General features: G+C 41.1%; 1 protein-coding gene and 1 long non-coding RNA gene across 3 annotated transcripts; one reads left to right on the top strand and one right to left on the bottom strand.

Moving 5' to 3' along the window:
* The first annotated feature begins 262 nt into the window (after nt 1–262).
* Nucleotides 263–6,822, top strand: HINT3 (histidine triad nucleotide binding protein 3). 2 transcript variants are annotated; one of them, XM_010402130.4, is made up of 6 exons: nt 263–459; nt 852–969; nt 2,265–2,334; nt 3,098–3,224; nt 5,142–5,226; nt 6,197–6,822. In XM_010402130.4, exons 1-5 carry the CDS (start codon nt 304–306, stop codon nt 5,187–5,189), a joined length of 519 nt encoding a protein of 172 aa, XP_010400432.1. In that variant the 5' UTR covers nt 263–303; the 3' UTR covers nt 5,190–5,226; nt 6,197–6,822. The 2 variants fall into 2 exon arrangements, with proteins under 2 accessions (XP_010400432.1, XP_010400423.1); XM_010402121.4 differs by having other exon boundaries at nt 5,142–6,820.
* A 1,484-nt stretch (nt 6,823–8,306) lies between these two features.
* Nucleotides 8,307–14,443, bottom strand: LOC104690847. Its single transcript, XR_005604056.1, has 2 exons — nt 12,201–14,443; nt 8,307–11,912 (listed from the first exon to the last, which is right to left on the bottom strand). It is a non-coding gene; the product is annotated as an uncharacterized LOC104690847 (long non-coding RNA).
* Nucleotides 14,444–14,692: the final 249 nt, after the last annotated feature.

Genomic DNA, 14,692 nt, shown 5'->3' with positions numbered 1-14,692 from the left:
AAAGATCCAGCGTCATAAGCACTTACTATCCTTCTATCTGCCCTTTTTACTGCGCATTTGGTTTGGTATGGTTTGGTTTGGTTTTTTTCTGCGGCAGTTCAACTTCTAATGAACTCAGGAGGCATTCACTTGGTTTTGTTCCCATTCTTTTTTCTTTTTTAATTTTTATTTTCGGTGAAAACCTTTCGGCGAGGCCAGGGCCAGCTCCGCGTGTGCCCGGCGGGCGGAGCCAGAGGTGCCTCCCGGGCCGGGCGCTCCACCCTCGGCGGGCGGGGCGCCGGGACCGGGGCCGAGGCCGGGGCCATGGCCACGGCCGGGCCTGAAGCCTCGGGTGCTGCTGCTGCCGCCGCTGAGGGGAGCGAAGCCGGGAATGGCGGCCTCGATGGCTACGTCAGGAAGTGCGTGTTCTGCAGGATCGCCCGCCGAGAGGAGCCGGGCACGGCGCTGCTCCCCTGCGAGGTGGGTGAGGGGCGCTCGCCCTGCGTCCCTGCTCCCTCACGGGCTGGCTCAGGGCTAAGGCTGGGCGGGGGCGCGGCGGCTCTGAGGGCCCTCGGCTCCTGCAGGGACATAGCGAGGAAACATGGCTCGGACGGAAAACACCGTGCCTTCCGTAAGTTCTGGCACAGCAGCCGGAAGCCTCAAAGCTGGCGCTGAGGAATCCTGACTGCGGAAGGTCAGCAGCGGACGGGGCACCGTGCCTGGGTGCTGCCTCCAAAACCCTCAGCTTTTGTTGCTAGTTGGGTCAGCTGTGGTATTAGGTATCGCATCGATACGGAGAACACGGACATTGACCGACTCTTTGCCAGTGTCCTCGCCCTAGTCCATTTTAATGTGTTTGCATCCTTTTTTAGGATGAAGACCTTGTTTGTTTTAGAGATATAAAACCTGGTGCCCCCCACCACTATCTGGTGGTGCCCGTGAAGCACATCGGAAATTGCAAAACACTGAAGACAGAGCACATACCTCTAGGTAAGGCTGCAAGTGTGTGCTTAACCTAAAGGAAAAACATTTTTCACAGTCTGAAAGAGGGTGTTGTCAAGTAAACTACAACTCTGGACACGATTTGTAAAAATGGAAATAGATGATGTGAGTGAGTGTAGATGGGGACATACCCTTTATGGGAACTTCTGTCTGCTGTTCTAGAATGGCACATTTTTTTGTGCAGTTCTGGAAAAACATTGCCCTAGTGCATGAAATCTAGTCTGTTTGCATGGAGTATAGATGCCTCTGCACTTTGTTGGAAGTACAGCTTTATTTTTAAAGCATTTATGTGCTGCTTCATTATATTTTCTTAGATATGCATATGCAATTCTAAAAGCTTACAGAAGAATTTTATAAAGTGTATACCTTCAGGTAAGTGCTGCCTTCTTTGTCAGGAAAAAAGGGAGTGACAGATGAAAAAGGGAAATGGTGTTCCAGAAAACTTTAAAAATCTTTGAAAAAATAAAATTCTGTAATGTTGAAGCCATGATTTATTGTTGCTAGGTTTATTTAGCTTTTTTCCCCCTTAAAAAGACGTTGTCCTGGAATTTGTTTCACAAGATGTGGCTAGCTATGTGTGTTGAGTAACAGGAGAAACTACAGCCATGAAGACATTCCACCTTAGGGAAATCTACATTTATATTATGCAAGAAAAGAGTTATAATTGCAGTGTGCAAATCTTGCATCGCTGTATTTCTCTCTCTAAACATAGGGTGGTTTTCTCCAGAAAAAAACTTCTGTATGTATTTGGCTGCAAGACAATTCACAATTCCTTTGACTTTTGCCTTAAGTTTTTGTAATAGGGTTGCTGCATTTTTCAGTGATAGAGCAATGAAACCCACCTGGTAATAAGTAAGACTGACAACTTTATTTTAATTTTAATTTATGTATCATCTCTGAAACTTACTCCAGGCTTCACAGGACCTGGAGGTCAAAGTCCTGTAGCTGTGTAGATACAACACTGGATTTAGTGTAAAGTCATCATCCTGACCAATCAGTAGTTGTTGTTTTTTTAATAAGGGTGTGGTGATAGCATGGCTTTGGCCGAAGTTCTTAGAATAATATAGCACTGAAAAGCATTGTGGTGTGGAAGTTGGTATCAGTGGCAATTTTCAAGTAAATCATTGCACACACTCTCTTGACTGTCTTTTGTTTGACTAATAGTAGTTACAGTGTTTATATTTCAAAAAACCCATGTCTGTGATCTCAGTGTAGATTAATCTATTGAAGTTAATATTCTGAAGAATACCTTTTAAAAATAAATTTTATGTGTTTTTTAATAGTGAAGAGAATGATGGAAGTTGGAAAAGCTGTTCTCCAGAAGAATAATTTTAGTGACTTGAATGATGTAAGGTATGTAATAGAAGCCTTCCGTCTTTCTGTTGAGTGTGTTTTTTGCTTTTCAGAATGCTACTTTAGAGATGGTGGCAGAACCTGCACTGTGATTTATGGAAGAAATCAGTTCTACATTCAGTTATTGCATGAATTCTCAATTAAAATCTGCTGGCATTGAATATAAACTTTTTTTTCTGATCAAGTTCTGGCACAAATTGCATTCTAGCTCTGAGATTCTTTCTTGAACACATCTTGGAATAAGGAGGGCACTTGCTGCACATATGCTTTAAATCCTAGATGCCAGAAGAGAGGTAAACTTTGGCCTATTGAAGCAGGGCACTACCCTGTCTTTCAGTCATACCAGCATTCACTGGATTTTGGTGCTGGACTCTTTGGTTTAAGGCCTTTGATAGCTGAAATAAACTGTAACATAATTTAAGCACTGTAAAGAAATAGTTAGCTTGACCTTCATGGTTAAAATTGATAGTTGGCTTTCCAGCTGAAAACTAGATAGGATACATTTAAGGTACTTTTTCTTTTAACTCCTCATTTTAAAAATGTGTCTTAAATACACATAATATGAGATGTGAGGGAGGAGGTTAATGGGCATCTGAAAAGCTTTTTTTGTGGTGAAATGAAAGGGCATATTTTTGTTCTTGCTTTTATATACAATGAAAATGTGATGAGTTGTTAGTTCTGTGGATCCTGTTAAATTACCTGTGATGTTCCACTTCTTCCTGAATTAATGCCACCACTATCTTGTACTTTTCCTTTTCTGAAGAATGGGTTTTCACTGGCCTCCCTTCTGCTCGATACCCCACTTGCATCTTCATGTTCTGGCTCCAGCCAGTCAGCTGGGATTCCTCTCCAGGCTCTATTACAGAATCAATTCCTACTGGTTTATCACGGTAAGTGTAATGCAGGTGAGCTTTGCTGTAGGTTTTCAATTATGGGCGGAAAATGCCATGTCTTTCTAACCTTTTAACTGTGTCCAAAAATTCTCTGACCATTTCTTTTTGTTGTTACTTTAATTCTCAATTACATGTGTTTTGAATTAACTGTTTGAGAAAAAATGAAGGTAAAACCCTTCATGCTTGTGCTTATTAAGGGGAATGGAGTGCTAATAACTAACAGCAAACAGTACAGTAGTTCTGGATCTTGCCTGAAGCTCAGGCTGTGTGATGTGCATCTGTGGACACTTTGTAAATAGTTGGGTTTTAATATAAAAGGATATATTCAACTGTGATGGTCTGTTTTGCACATACCCTGATTAATCCAGTGTAGGTGAAAACATATCCACCTAATGATTGCATTTATCACTTCATGTGGTTTTTCTCATCTTGTCATCTTTAGACTAAACCAAGTGCCTGCTTTACAGAAACATTTTACTGATTTACGTCAGTAAGGATTAGCAATGAGACTGAACTGACACTGATTAAAGCACTTTGAAAATCTCTCTCTTGATCTAAACCTCACTCTCACAGCTTTGATACAGCAAAGCACCTGTCCTTGCAATGTAGCTGCAGCATCCTGGTATCACTGCACATCCCCAAAATCAAAAGCTTCTTACTTAAAGAGAAGAAACATGGCTTCTTTACAGTGGGACCTTGCTGAAGATCACAACTAGCTCAAGAAAAGCAGAAGTGTCTGCTGTGTTATTGAGCATCTTACAAATATTTGTCCCTCAAATACATATAGCTATGTAGTTTTACTTCTTATTATCTTGGATTAGTTCAGGCAGAACCGTACTAAGTCTGGTTATCCAGTATGGATGCACTTTGGTATTTTGCCCTGTTGTCAAGCTGGAAAATGTTCTTGGGTTGGTGGTGGTTTTGTTTTGGTTTTTTTTTTAATTATAGTGTCTTGAATGTGGTACTTGTTTAAGAATGCAAAACAGGATTCAGATAATATAATTTTCGGTTTCTGCATGCTTTATGTAGCTTTATTTGTACATAAACTGCAGTAACTACTGAAGTCCTGTTGAGTTGCTCCTACCTGCAGTAGCTGATTGCATTTTTACTCTCTGTATTTAAAATATGCCAAACTTGAGCTTTTCACCTTTTAATGTAGTTCCTTTGGAGATCTTAATAAAGCCCCAAGCACTAGCTCAAATGAAAAGATCAATTCAGTAGGACTGGCAAAAAAAGCAAAGGCTGACAGTAAACTGATCTGTTTCAGAAGTGCCCCTCTTAGCCTCCACGTGCCCAATCTAGTCTGCTTGTTGGCTGACTTCCTTCTGCCCTGAGCCTTCCTGAGGGCTGTGTGAGCTGGTGCTGTTAAATGTAGGAAGTACAGCTGTCCCAGTTCTGCCCATGATGCGTAAACAGCCATGTATGATGACAAAAGTATGTGTTGGTGCAGTGACGTAACCAAAGGACGAGGTAATAGCTTGTGACACGAGCCACACACGTGAACGCCCTCCATCCCTCAGCAACGCTCGAGGCTGGTGGGTGATGAGAGGTCACAGCACGGTGTTCTGGAGTGGCTCATAGAGAATCCCAGGTCTCACCACTTGGTTGTTCCGAGCACTGCTGTCTTCTGAGGTCTCTAAAGTCACGGTGCTTTAATAGATCTGCTGTTTATTTGCTCAAACCTCCTCTAACCTCCACAGGTTATGTTTCCTCTTCTGATCACCTCATGAGTGTTTGGTGGAAACTGGGAGTCTGCTGTTGAAAGGAATTGTTGTTGTATTCTGCTTCTCCTGTACACTTTGTCTGTAAAAGAGAAAAGCAAAGGCTTTGTTAGTGTCACTGTTTTTAAAATGGAATTTTCAGTAAGCTAAAGGCCCATGGTGTAGTTAATGCATTGCTTTCTCTCTTTTATAGGCTGAACAGCTGATCGAGAGACTGCAAACTGAAAATGCTGCCAGCTGAAAGCTTGTGTCATTTGGTCTTCAAGCTCTGAATTAAGGTTGCACAGTTTGATGTTGCCAATAATATCCCAGGATAAAAAAAGCTTTAGTTCCTTATGAGGAAATACACACAGAATTTGTAGCTGCCAACCTAATTCTTCTGTTTGGATACATCAGTCTGTATACATCCCTAGCGTGATGTATTTCAGTTACAATTTTATATTTGTGTATATACAGCCGTAATACACACACACACATGCACACAGGCAGAGAATTCTTCCTATTAAAAGGCCAAGTGTAGCAGCAGAATGTATTGCAACCAAGGCAACGAGTTAAAACTAACAGCTTGTGAATGGTACCAAAGGGAGTATTTGTTGCAGAATTAAGCTTTCATTTTCAAGATGCATTGTTCTGGGATTGCAGGTAACATTTCAAACATTTGTTCCCATCTGCATTTGTATGATATGTTACTTATGCCTAGTGATGAGTAGGTGCATTGTTGAAAGTACAGTACTGACTTTCTGGTGCTAAACCACTTCAATGTTACCTGCCTTGTTTGCATCACAGTGACACAGTAAATGTCAATACAATGCTGTATAACCGAGAATATGGTTTATGTGTAAATAGACTTAAAGATTTTTTTTCCCTCTTATGTGCACAATATTTGAAATTAGTTACTGTATGTTTACAAAGAACGTGAAGAGTTCAGAAGAACAGATTTAATATACTGCTCTTCTGCATGGCAGTAGACAGAAAAATCCAGATTTTCTGATCTTGTTCTCACTGGAAGTCCCTTGCAGATTACTAATGCCTTGGCCAAATTTGGATTCTAAATGGAGCAGTAAGAGAAGTTGGTCTGAAACACTGTGTGTGTGTGTGTGTCAGACTTACATAAGAGCAATGTGATTTGACTTTGGGATAGCAGGGACTCAGCCCAAAATTGGAACATGCCAAGTGTCTTACGGAACCTGCTGAACATTTGCTTTTGCTGCATGACTCTAATCAGGAATGCTATTGCTTGTTTTTCAGTACCATAATAAGGCAGACTGGAAAGTTAAAACTCCAGAACACATGAAGTGGATTTTGTTTGTCTTGGTGCCAGACTAACCAAGTGCCCTTGCCTGATGCATTCAGATGCAGCTGAGGTGAGAATGTCTGTTGCACCTGCAAGCTTCCCTGAACATAATATTCTGTGTTTTCCACGGATCCAGCACCTGTTGCCTTAGTGGTATAATGTGTTGTAATGTTCTTACAGTACTTCAGAGTCTGCACCCTTCTGAAGAACAGCATTTTCTACCTGGGAGAGTTTACACCTCTCTGTCTGTAAGATTATCTTCCTAATGTCTTGTTACTGTTATTAGTGGGCACTCACATGTCATTTGCAGCCCTTTAGGGTTTTAATTTGTTAGGTTTGGTAGGAAAAGTGTGACTTAAAGCCACTGAACTTGGACTGTGCAGTAGATGAAGAGGTTTGAGCTGGCTTCTAACTTCATGAAATACCTGAACGTTAAGGATTTTCAGGAGTTAAAACTTACTGTGTTCTGATCTGTAATTAATTTATGTAACTATACTGAACTGTGACATAATGTAATATTTAAAATACCAGCATGAACTGTTGTCAAAAAGGATTAATAAATGCTAATCTTGGAATGATTTTCCAGTGCAGTGGAATAGTTGACTGTGGGGGTTGACCCTAGATAGCCCTTTGCTCGCTCTTCACCCCCCACCCCAGTGGGATGGCAGAATAGAAAGACCAAAATGAGAAAACTCTAAGTTGAGAGAAAGACAGTTTAATATGTGAAGGAAAGAGGAAGAAAAAAGCCAAGGTACGCGATGCAAAGGCAGTAACTCATGACCTCCCACAATCGGGCCAGTAGCAATGCTCCCCCCGCCCCCACCAAAAAAAGCCCTCTCTTCAGCTTTTATTCCAGACATTTTATGTCATGGAATATCCTTGCTGGCCAGTCTGTGCCAGGTGTGCAGGTTGTGCTCTCTCCAAGCTTTCTGCCCACTGGAGGGGCAGAGCTGGAAGAGAGAAGGCCCTGATGCTGTGCACGCACTGCTCAGCAATGACCAGAACTGCTGGGTTACCAACACTCTTCCAGTCACACCCAAAACCTGGGATGCTCAGAAGGAAGTTACCACCAGCCCAGCCAGACTCTGTACATTGCCAAATGTACATGAAAGCACAAAGGCCAACTTTTATATCTTAACTTTGGAGAAGGGCCCCACTAGTGGCATGATTGGAAAGGTAAAAATGTGGGTATAATGTCGCTTCCAGGGTTTTGCTGATGAGAAAGATGGGGAATTCCTGTGTTCCTGACAGCAACAGACAGGCCTCAAAACAGCTGAAATAACAAAAGCATTAAACAGAGGCACACTAATTACTGAGAGGAATGCTCAGCCTCTCATTAGTGGTTTTCAGCACAGGACTGTGGTCTGTTTTCCTTCTGCATTGACAAGTTCTTGGCCTCTGCAAATAATTTTTTTAATTAGGTGAAGAAATACTTTCTGAAAAGCCTATCCTAATACTTCCAATACGTTTCTGAATTACTGGCTAGCCCCCGGAAGAGGCAGTGGGCAGATCCTGTTAACTTTGTCACTGTCTTCTATAGAAGCTTTTCGTAATTTTAATTAAATCTTCAGAAATCATCTGTAGAGCTTTCCAAGGAGCAAAGATCAATAAGGAGCATGAACTCAGAAGCTCTTACTCTCCAAGAGCCTGGAGAAGCAAAGGAAAGTTGTTTAGCCACTGCTGCTGGCTCTATTCTTTGATCCAGTATTAGCAGTCTTGAGAAAAGCTGCTTTTTTGACCTCATGTTTAGGAATGACAAAGCTTTATTTGTACTCTTTTGCTCAATTGTTTTACATAAACTCCCAACCTAACACGAACCCAGAGAATAATGCTTTTATGCTGAAGTACTAGCTGCTCCCTCTGAAAGGGTGAAACAGATACACATACAATGCTGCTAAAAATAAAACAAAATTTTGCTTAAATTGATAATAACTTCTCAGACTATTCCGAAGTCTTTTTAAGTGTGAATTGTAAATAAAAGTAGGAAAATGGGAGCAAACCAGTGAAAATTGTATTTGAAATTTGAGAAACTTGGAAACAATAAAATGCTACATAAAAACTCAGTCATTTCAAACTACTGTGCAACATTTATTGAAATGGTGAAAGTGCCTTCAGTGTTTGACAAGACAAACCACAGCTAATTCCTATACGATGTACAGTCCAAAACAGATGCAGAGTTTACAGGCTTCAAGTGGAAGGAAAGGTCACTGAGGGAATCTGTCACAAAGTGAAGTTTAGGAGAGATTTAAAGAGCTGAAAGGTACTTAGCAGGGCAAGAACACCTTTTAGAAGGTTGGCATTTACTTACTGCTCCAAATAATCTGTAATACTAAAACCCCTCACATGCTACTATTTCTGCAAAAATAGTTTAATGAATTCTGTTCTATTTACTCTAAGGGGAGCCTGCTGAAAATAAAGGTTGCATGTTGAAAAGTTTAAATTCCTGTTTCATTGGTAGATGTTAATCGAATCACATCACAGATGAAGAAGCATAATTGTGTAAAACTCGTAGCTAAACTGAGTCATGTGCATTAGATACGATGCATTCATGACTATACAGACTTCAGGAGTAATTTTTTTATTCTGGAGTGTACCAGTGGGCAAGCTGACCAGCTCTGTTATCTCTCTTTTAGTCCTTTTTGTTTTCAATACTGGCTGTTGCTGGAAGCACGAGACTGGATTTGTCAACCTGTGTGCTGAGCCAGTTTGGCAGCTCGGTGTTTATAATCATTGCATGGGCACACAGAAAGGTTTCAGTCACTCTTTCCAGAATGCTCATCTAAAGCTGGCAGGCAGGAAACATGGCTCTGTAACTATTTAAAAACAAAAAATCCCTCTATAAATAATAGTTTCGTTATATAGTAATTCTTGGTTCTATTAAAAATATAATAATAGAGCAAACTTCTTTTAGTTGCTTACAAAGTAGGTAAGACCATGTCATTAAGGGCTTGCTCTGCTTCTGTTTTGATCAGAGGTGTACTTAAACTGCTTGTAGATGTACTCAAGCATCTACCACTTACATGGCAGTGAGAGCCTAGATTACTGATATTTAATTGTTTGAGCCAGCCTTAATTAAAATCTAGTAAATTTGCATGGGCTGGGCTTGCATCTTATGGTGCTCAGGCGACATACTGCCTCACATGTGTGTTTTAGAATGAATTATTTGTACAATGTCCAGCAATGTATTATTTTTCCTGATACTGCCATCCCATTAATCAGCTGGTGACACTTGAAGTGCCTAATGCTGATTCCTGCAAGTTATGAGCTAACACTTCAGCAGAACTGAGTGGATTTCAGAACTGTTAAACAAAACTAATTCGATGGCTGCACTATAAAAAGCTCAATTTGTTTTGAAATCCAAATAGATGTAAAGATTCCTCTAACGGGAGCTGAAATACCCTGAGGTGTGCCCATGTCATTTGGCAAGAAGTGCTTTTCCAAAAAGAACAAAGCATCTTAAATATGTTAAGATCACAAACGACATGTCTTGTTTTCAGCTGCAAGATGTAGATTTGGAAAGAAGCGGTGGGTTTGAAACCTAAGGGAACAAGACAAGTGCCTGGTGCAGCACATATTCCCCCTTTTCCAATGTGGTAAAATTATATGGTAATTAAAACCCATTCTCTACGACTCCCCTGTTCCCCAGATACACTTATTTCAGCACATTAATTTCTTTTTTTTCTATTTTCATTGTCTTTTCACCAGAAAAAAAAAGGAGGCAGAGTAATAATGAAATCCTTCAGTCAAAAGACTTAGTTTGATGCAAATCCCCATTGGATGAAAATATCAAAACAGAACCCCATTCTTTTAGGCTTTTTGCAATAGGAGTTATTTTATATAAATAGCATAAAATTACACATCACTTTTATCAATCTTAATTTATATTAAATTTTAATATCCTTTTGATGCAGGAAAGTATTGTACTTTAAAGACCCATCAAGTAGTGTAGTTAGCACCACACAGAAGCTTTTATTTGTACTGATAAAAAAATAGAACTTTAGATTTCAAGTTACGCAGCTTTATTGGTGGGAACTCTTGTAAATACAGCTCCTGATTATTTTTATAGCACTATTACAACTATTTTTTACCCAATCCTGTATTTTTCTTTTAAACAGTCTGGAGAGCTCACAACTGTGCTCTGAAAGCAGATAAACGAGGTATGGGACTGTGCCGCTAGACTTTTATTTATGCATCTGGCACTACACTATCTCTGCTCTCCTCTTGTAAAAAACATTGCTACATTTTGGTGAAAGAAGAGCCTTTTTTTTTTTTCCTAATGAATGCACAGGTGCCCCAATACAGAGTTTCTGTTGACTTTTGCATCTTTACGTTGTGGCATCCTACCTTCTATGAAGGGGTATAGCTGAATTCACCAAAAAAGGCTGAAGAGCTTTGTTGACTTCTTCTAAAGTGTCAGAAGAACAGAACAGGTAAAAATGGTGTGAGATAGAGAAGAAAAAGAACAAGAGACTCAAAAGGTTTGGAGAAGATTGTAAGATTAGACTATTAAATACCAGAACTAGTGCAGCTGTCCAAAATACAAACAAGATGCAACTAATTTAGGAACCATCAAGTATCCTTGCTGTGTTATTTTTGTAAGTTTGGGAATTTCCATCTACTTCATGAAAATAACTTCTATTTATTCATTTTAACCATGTTTAATTGAACCTTAACTTTTGCTATATACCAGGCTCTTCGTTTGAAGAAGTCTATGAATTCCCACAAGAGTTTTCAATTCCACGTTTTACAAATCCCAGTCTCCCATGCAGTAAGTATTTCACAACCTGCAAGAATCGATGTTGTAGGATAGCAAGTTAGTAATTTATACTTTCAGTAACCTAAAAGCAGTAAGCCAGCAGAGTTATTTCAAAAACTGTCATATACTTGGTAGTAGATGATAATAAAGACAATCCAATGTCAGTGTGATGGATTAGCTCCTAAGATGTGATTTCTGTCCAAATCTCTACCACTTTTACAAAAATATGCTTTATCCTTCTCGCCCATTTCCTCTCCTGCATCCCAGTAGGTAGCTGAGTTGAAATTCTGTAATCAAAACCTGTGAAGATGGTATCTAGATCTGTTTCTCCAAATGGAACCATGCAGCTAAGTTCATTCCAGGACAAAGCCTTATTGTAGTAAAGTGATGACCACATCATCATCTTTTCCTTGCCAAAGCATTTCACCTTCAAAATGAACCAGACCATGTTTTCTGGCTCTTAACAAGATTCCCACTACTTTATTGGAAATAGTCACATATGTTTCAAACAGCTGCCCAAATGTCACACTCATGTGTCCATCTTCTCCCACCTCTCCAGTTCTTCTGATGATCAGGCACAGCTCTTCTACTTCTTTACCTACGTGTGAGTGAGCATCTTTCCCTCTCTGCTCTGTCCGAGACCCTTCAGGGGGTCTCCCATAGGTAGGATCTCCTCTGTGAGTATGCGCAGGTTTAGACGCAAGCCTGTCATCGCTGCTGAACGGATTTTTCCTCTGATACTCAATGTGATCCTCCGCCCAGGTCTGCCAACTTTTCCTCAGGTCACCCACTGCACCGGTAGCTTTAGCACTTTGCCCTTGATCTCCTTCCATTTCTTGAAAATGTTTTATGGCACTCAAGGAGGAAACGAATCAGTGACTGGCTGTAACTATGGTTTCTGTGTGCACGGTCAGCTGTGAAGGAAAAACAACAAACCAGCCAGATATTTTTTGGAAGAGTTTTGCCCGAGTGAGAGCCAAGGCTACTGAAAAACATGTTAAATATCTGAAGATTTTAAGTCCACTCATAACTCTACAGCAATGAAGAAAGTAGAAGTGATTCAGCGTAAATTCAGAGGTAATGTAGGAGCACAGGGCATTAAGTTATGCTTACAAGTTCACACACACGGTGCTCCACCGGTCCCGCAGTTACCGATCAAACCCCGCAGCCTCCGTGCAACACAAACATAGCGCAGTACTCACTCTTCTTGCAATGACGCCTTTCCAAGAACTTTATCCCGGTACCCGGCAGCCCCGCGGACTTCCTAAACAATCTGATGCAGTGCTGGCTGAGCTGGGGAGAGAGCAAACCATTCGCCGAGCGGCAGCAGCGGCACACCAACCCATGCACGGGGGTGGGAAGCCTTTCTCCTGCCGGAACGCTGATTAAAGGTGGACAAATTCACGGCGTGCCGACAAGGTTCCCTCAGACTGTGGAAGTTACTATGCACAGAAAATATTATCTGGAGCCGATACTCCAATACATGGTGGGAGCAGGGGGATTTTCCTCATCAGGCACTGCAAGGAGAAGTGAAAATCCAGTTAGCGAGCGCGTCGCTGTCTGCAGGACCCTATTTAGTGAAGAAGACAAAGGCAGAATAGATTGTTCTCCCTTAAAAGGCTGTGCTGCACAGCCATGTCTGCCGGCTACAGCCCGCGGGCAGGCAGAGGTGCAAGTGCCTCACCTCTCCCGGTACACGGGCTGCCCACCACCTGCGGCATTCCACGGGCTTAGATTATGGACTATCGGTGCAGGACGTGGTTGTTCTGACGAATTAGGGGCAGACTTTTATATACCTACAGAGATCTCAATGTGCTATGTCTTTGCTGGGTCGTTTCGTCCACCTGTTGAAAAATGCAAACCGGAGTTTCCAGGTAGCACATAAGTAGAGTTGATATTTTCACGGACATCTGAAGTTAAAACACAGGATTAGAGCTGGATTTTCTACGGGGAAATGGATAGAAATGCAAATTCTGAACAGTTCAACAACTGAATTATATATCGGGTATTTCTGTATTTTGAAAAGATTGTTGTTTTAAAAGTAAGATTTCATGGACATTTGCCCACATACATATGTTGGTGATGTTGCACATGAACCCATGAGCAGGGACAGGGTTCCTGAAATTCCCCAGCAGAACCTGCAGGTCAGTCAAAAAACACTTGTGTTGCCTCTGGGTCTGGAAGAGTGCACGGGGTGAGCAACATGATCCCTGCAGAAGGGAATTGGGAATAATAAGCAACAGCACACATGAAATAATGGCTTTTCATTCATGGTCTCTCACTTTTAAGTTGAAACTCGTGATTGTTGTATGATCCCGCTGTTGTATTTTTTGTGAGAGGAAGATGGTTAATTCTAGCTTCCGGGATAAATTTCAAGTTGAGTAATTATACTTTGTGTATATAAAACTCCCCTGAAGGCTAAAAAAAGGGTAATTTTTCTTCCTTTCCCTCCCTAAAAGCGTTACGTAATGTTTTTAAAATGACTCCCCACATCCACACTAACAAACTGCTTGATTCTCCTCAGTGGCATTACAGGAATGTATGTTCCATTTCCAAATACAGCATCTGAAAAGCATTTTGTTTTTATGTCAGAATCAAATACTCTGTAAATCTTACTTAGTAATGCACATTCACTTTCAAACTAAGTTGAGCAACATGTATACACTGCCAGAGATTTTGCATGGATCCTCAAGCCAAGAGCAAGAAAAAACCAGGGCTTTTCTTAATGTCTTCTGTAGGAAACAGTATCAGTGAAAAACAGATATTCACCTTGTGAGAACAGACAGCAGTGCCCTGAAGGTAAAGCAGTGCAGATAAAGCAAGCAAAAGCCAGATTCAAAGAGATTATGCTTAAAAATAATACCAACAACCCCATCTAAGGAGTTTCTAAAAGGGAAGCAGTACAGCTAAGAAATTTAAACTGAGATGGATTGGAAAAACAAAAGCGGACTTCTTCCACTAAAGCTCTCTCAATAATTCCAAGATTTTATAAGCAATCTCAGGCTCACAGGGTTTGTCAGCAGTTCAGCAATGTGTTTATTGCTGGGTCTCAGCACTCAACTACGAAGTGAACAAGCCAGATCCACATCTACCTCTTTTCTTTCTCCTCTAGGAAAGCTCATGTTTAGCTGCCAGGTCACCTTAGATTGCTTTCTTGTCAATCATCAGGACTAAAGCTTCACTGTAACCTCAGTTTTGATTACTGCAGGAAGGGATAACTGGAGAAGCTGCAGGATGAGATTATGGAGATGCATAAAGAAGGTGTCCCGTGCAGTGCTTGCAGGTCATGAGCAAAATCTTAGCCATTTAGAAAAAGAAAGCTGTTCAAAAGAAACACAGAACGTGAGTTCAGTGCTGACCTGCCCTGGTCCTAATAAACAGCTTACCAAAATCTGGATAAGGCAAACCTTTCAGATCAACACAACAGAGAGATCAGTGACTACGGGATTACAGTTATCAAGACTAGATATTAAAATAAAATATAATCTGCAAGACAAACCCCTTTTTGCCCCTCTGCTGGACCGTCACACCTCTGCTCCTCTCCTGGGAACGTGTTTCTCTACCTGCTGCGACACCCACGCCGCCGGCGCTGACCTCCTTCCCACGGAAAAACGAACGCGACTCCTTTGGCACCTGTTAATTCTTAATGTTATTGAATGCTCCAGATCCTTAAGTGTGGCCGGGAGAGGCCGCA

The sequence above is a fragment of the Corvus cornix genome, chromosome 3, assembly GCF_000738735.6.
Source record: "Corvus cornix cornix isolate S_Up_H32 chromosome 3, ASM73873v5, whole genome shotgun sequence".
NCBI classification, from domain to species: domain Eukaryota; kingdom Metazoa; phylum Chordata; class Aves; order Passeriformes; family Corvidae; genus Corvus; species Corvus cornix.
This window is presented reverse-complemented; position numbering and strand designations above follow the sequence as displayed.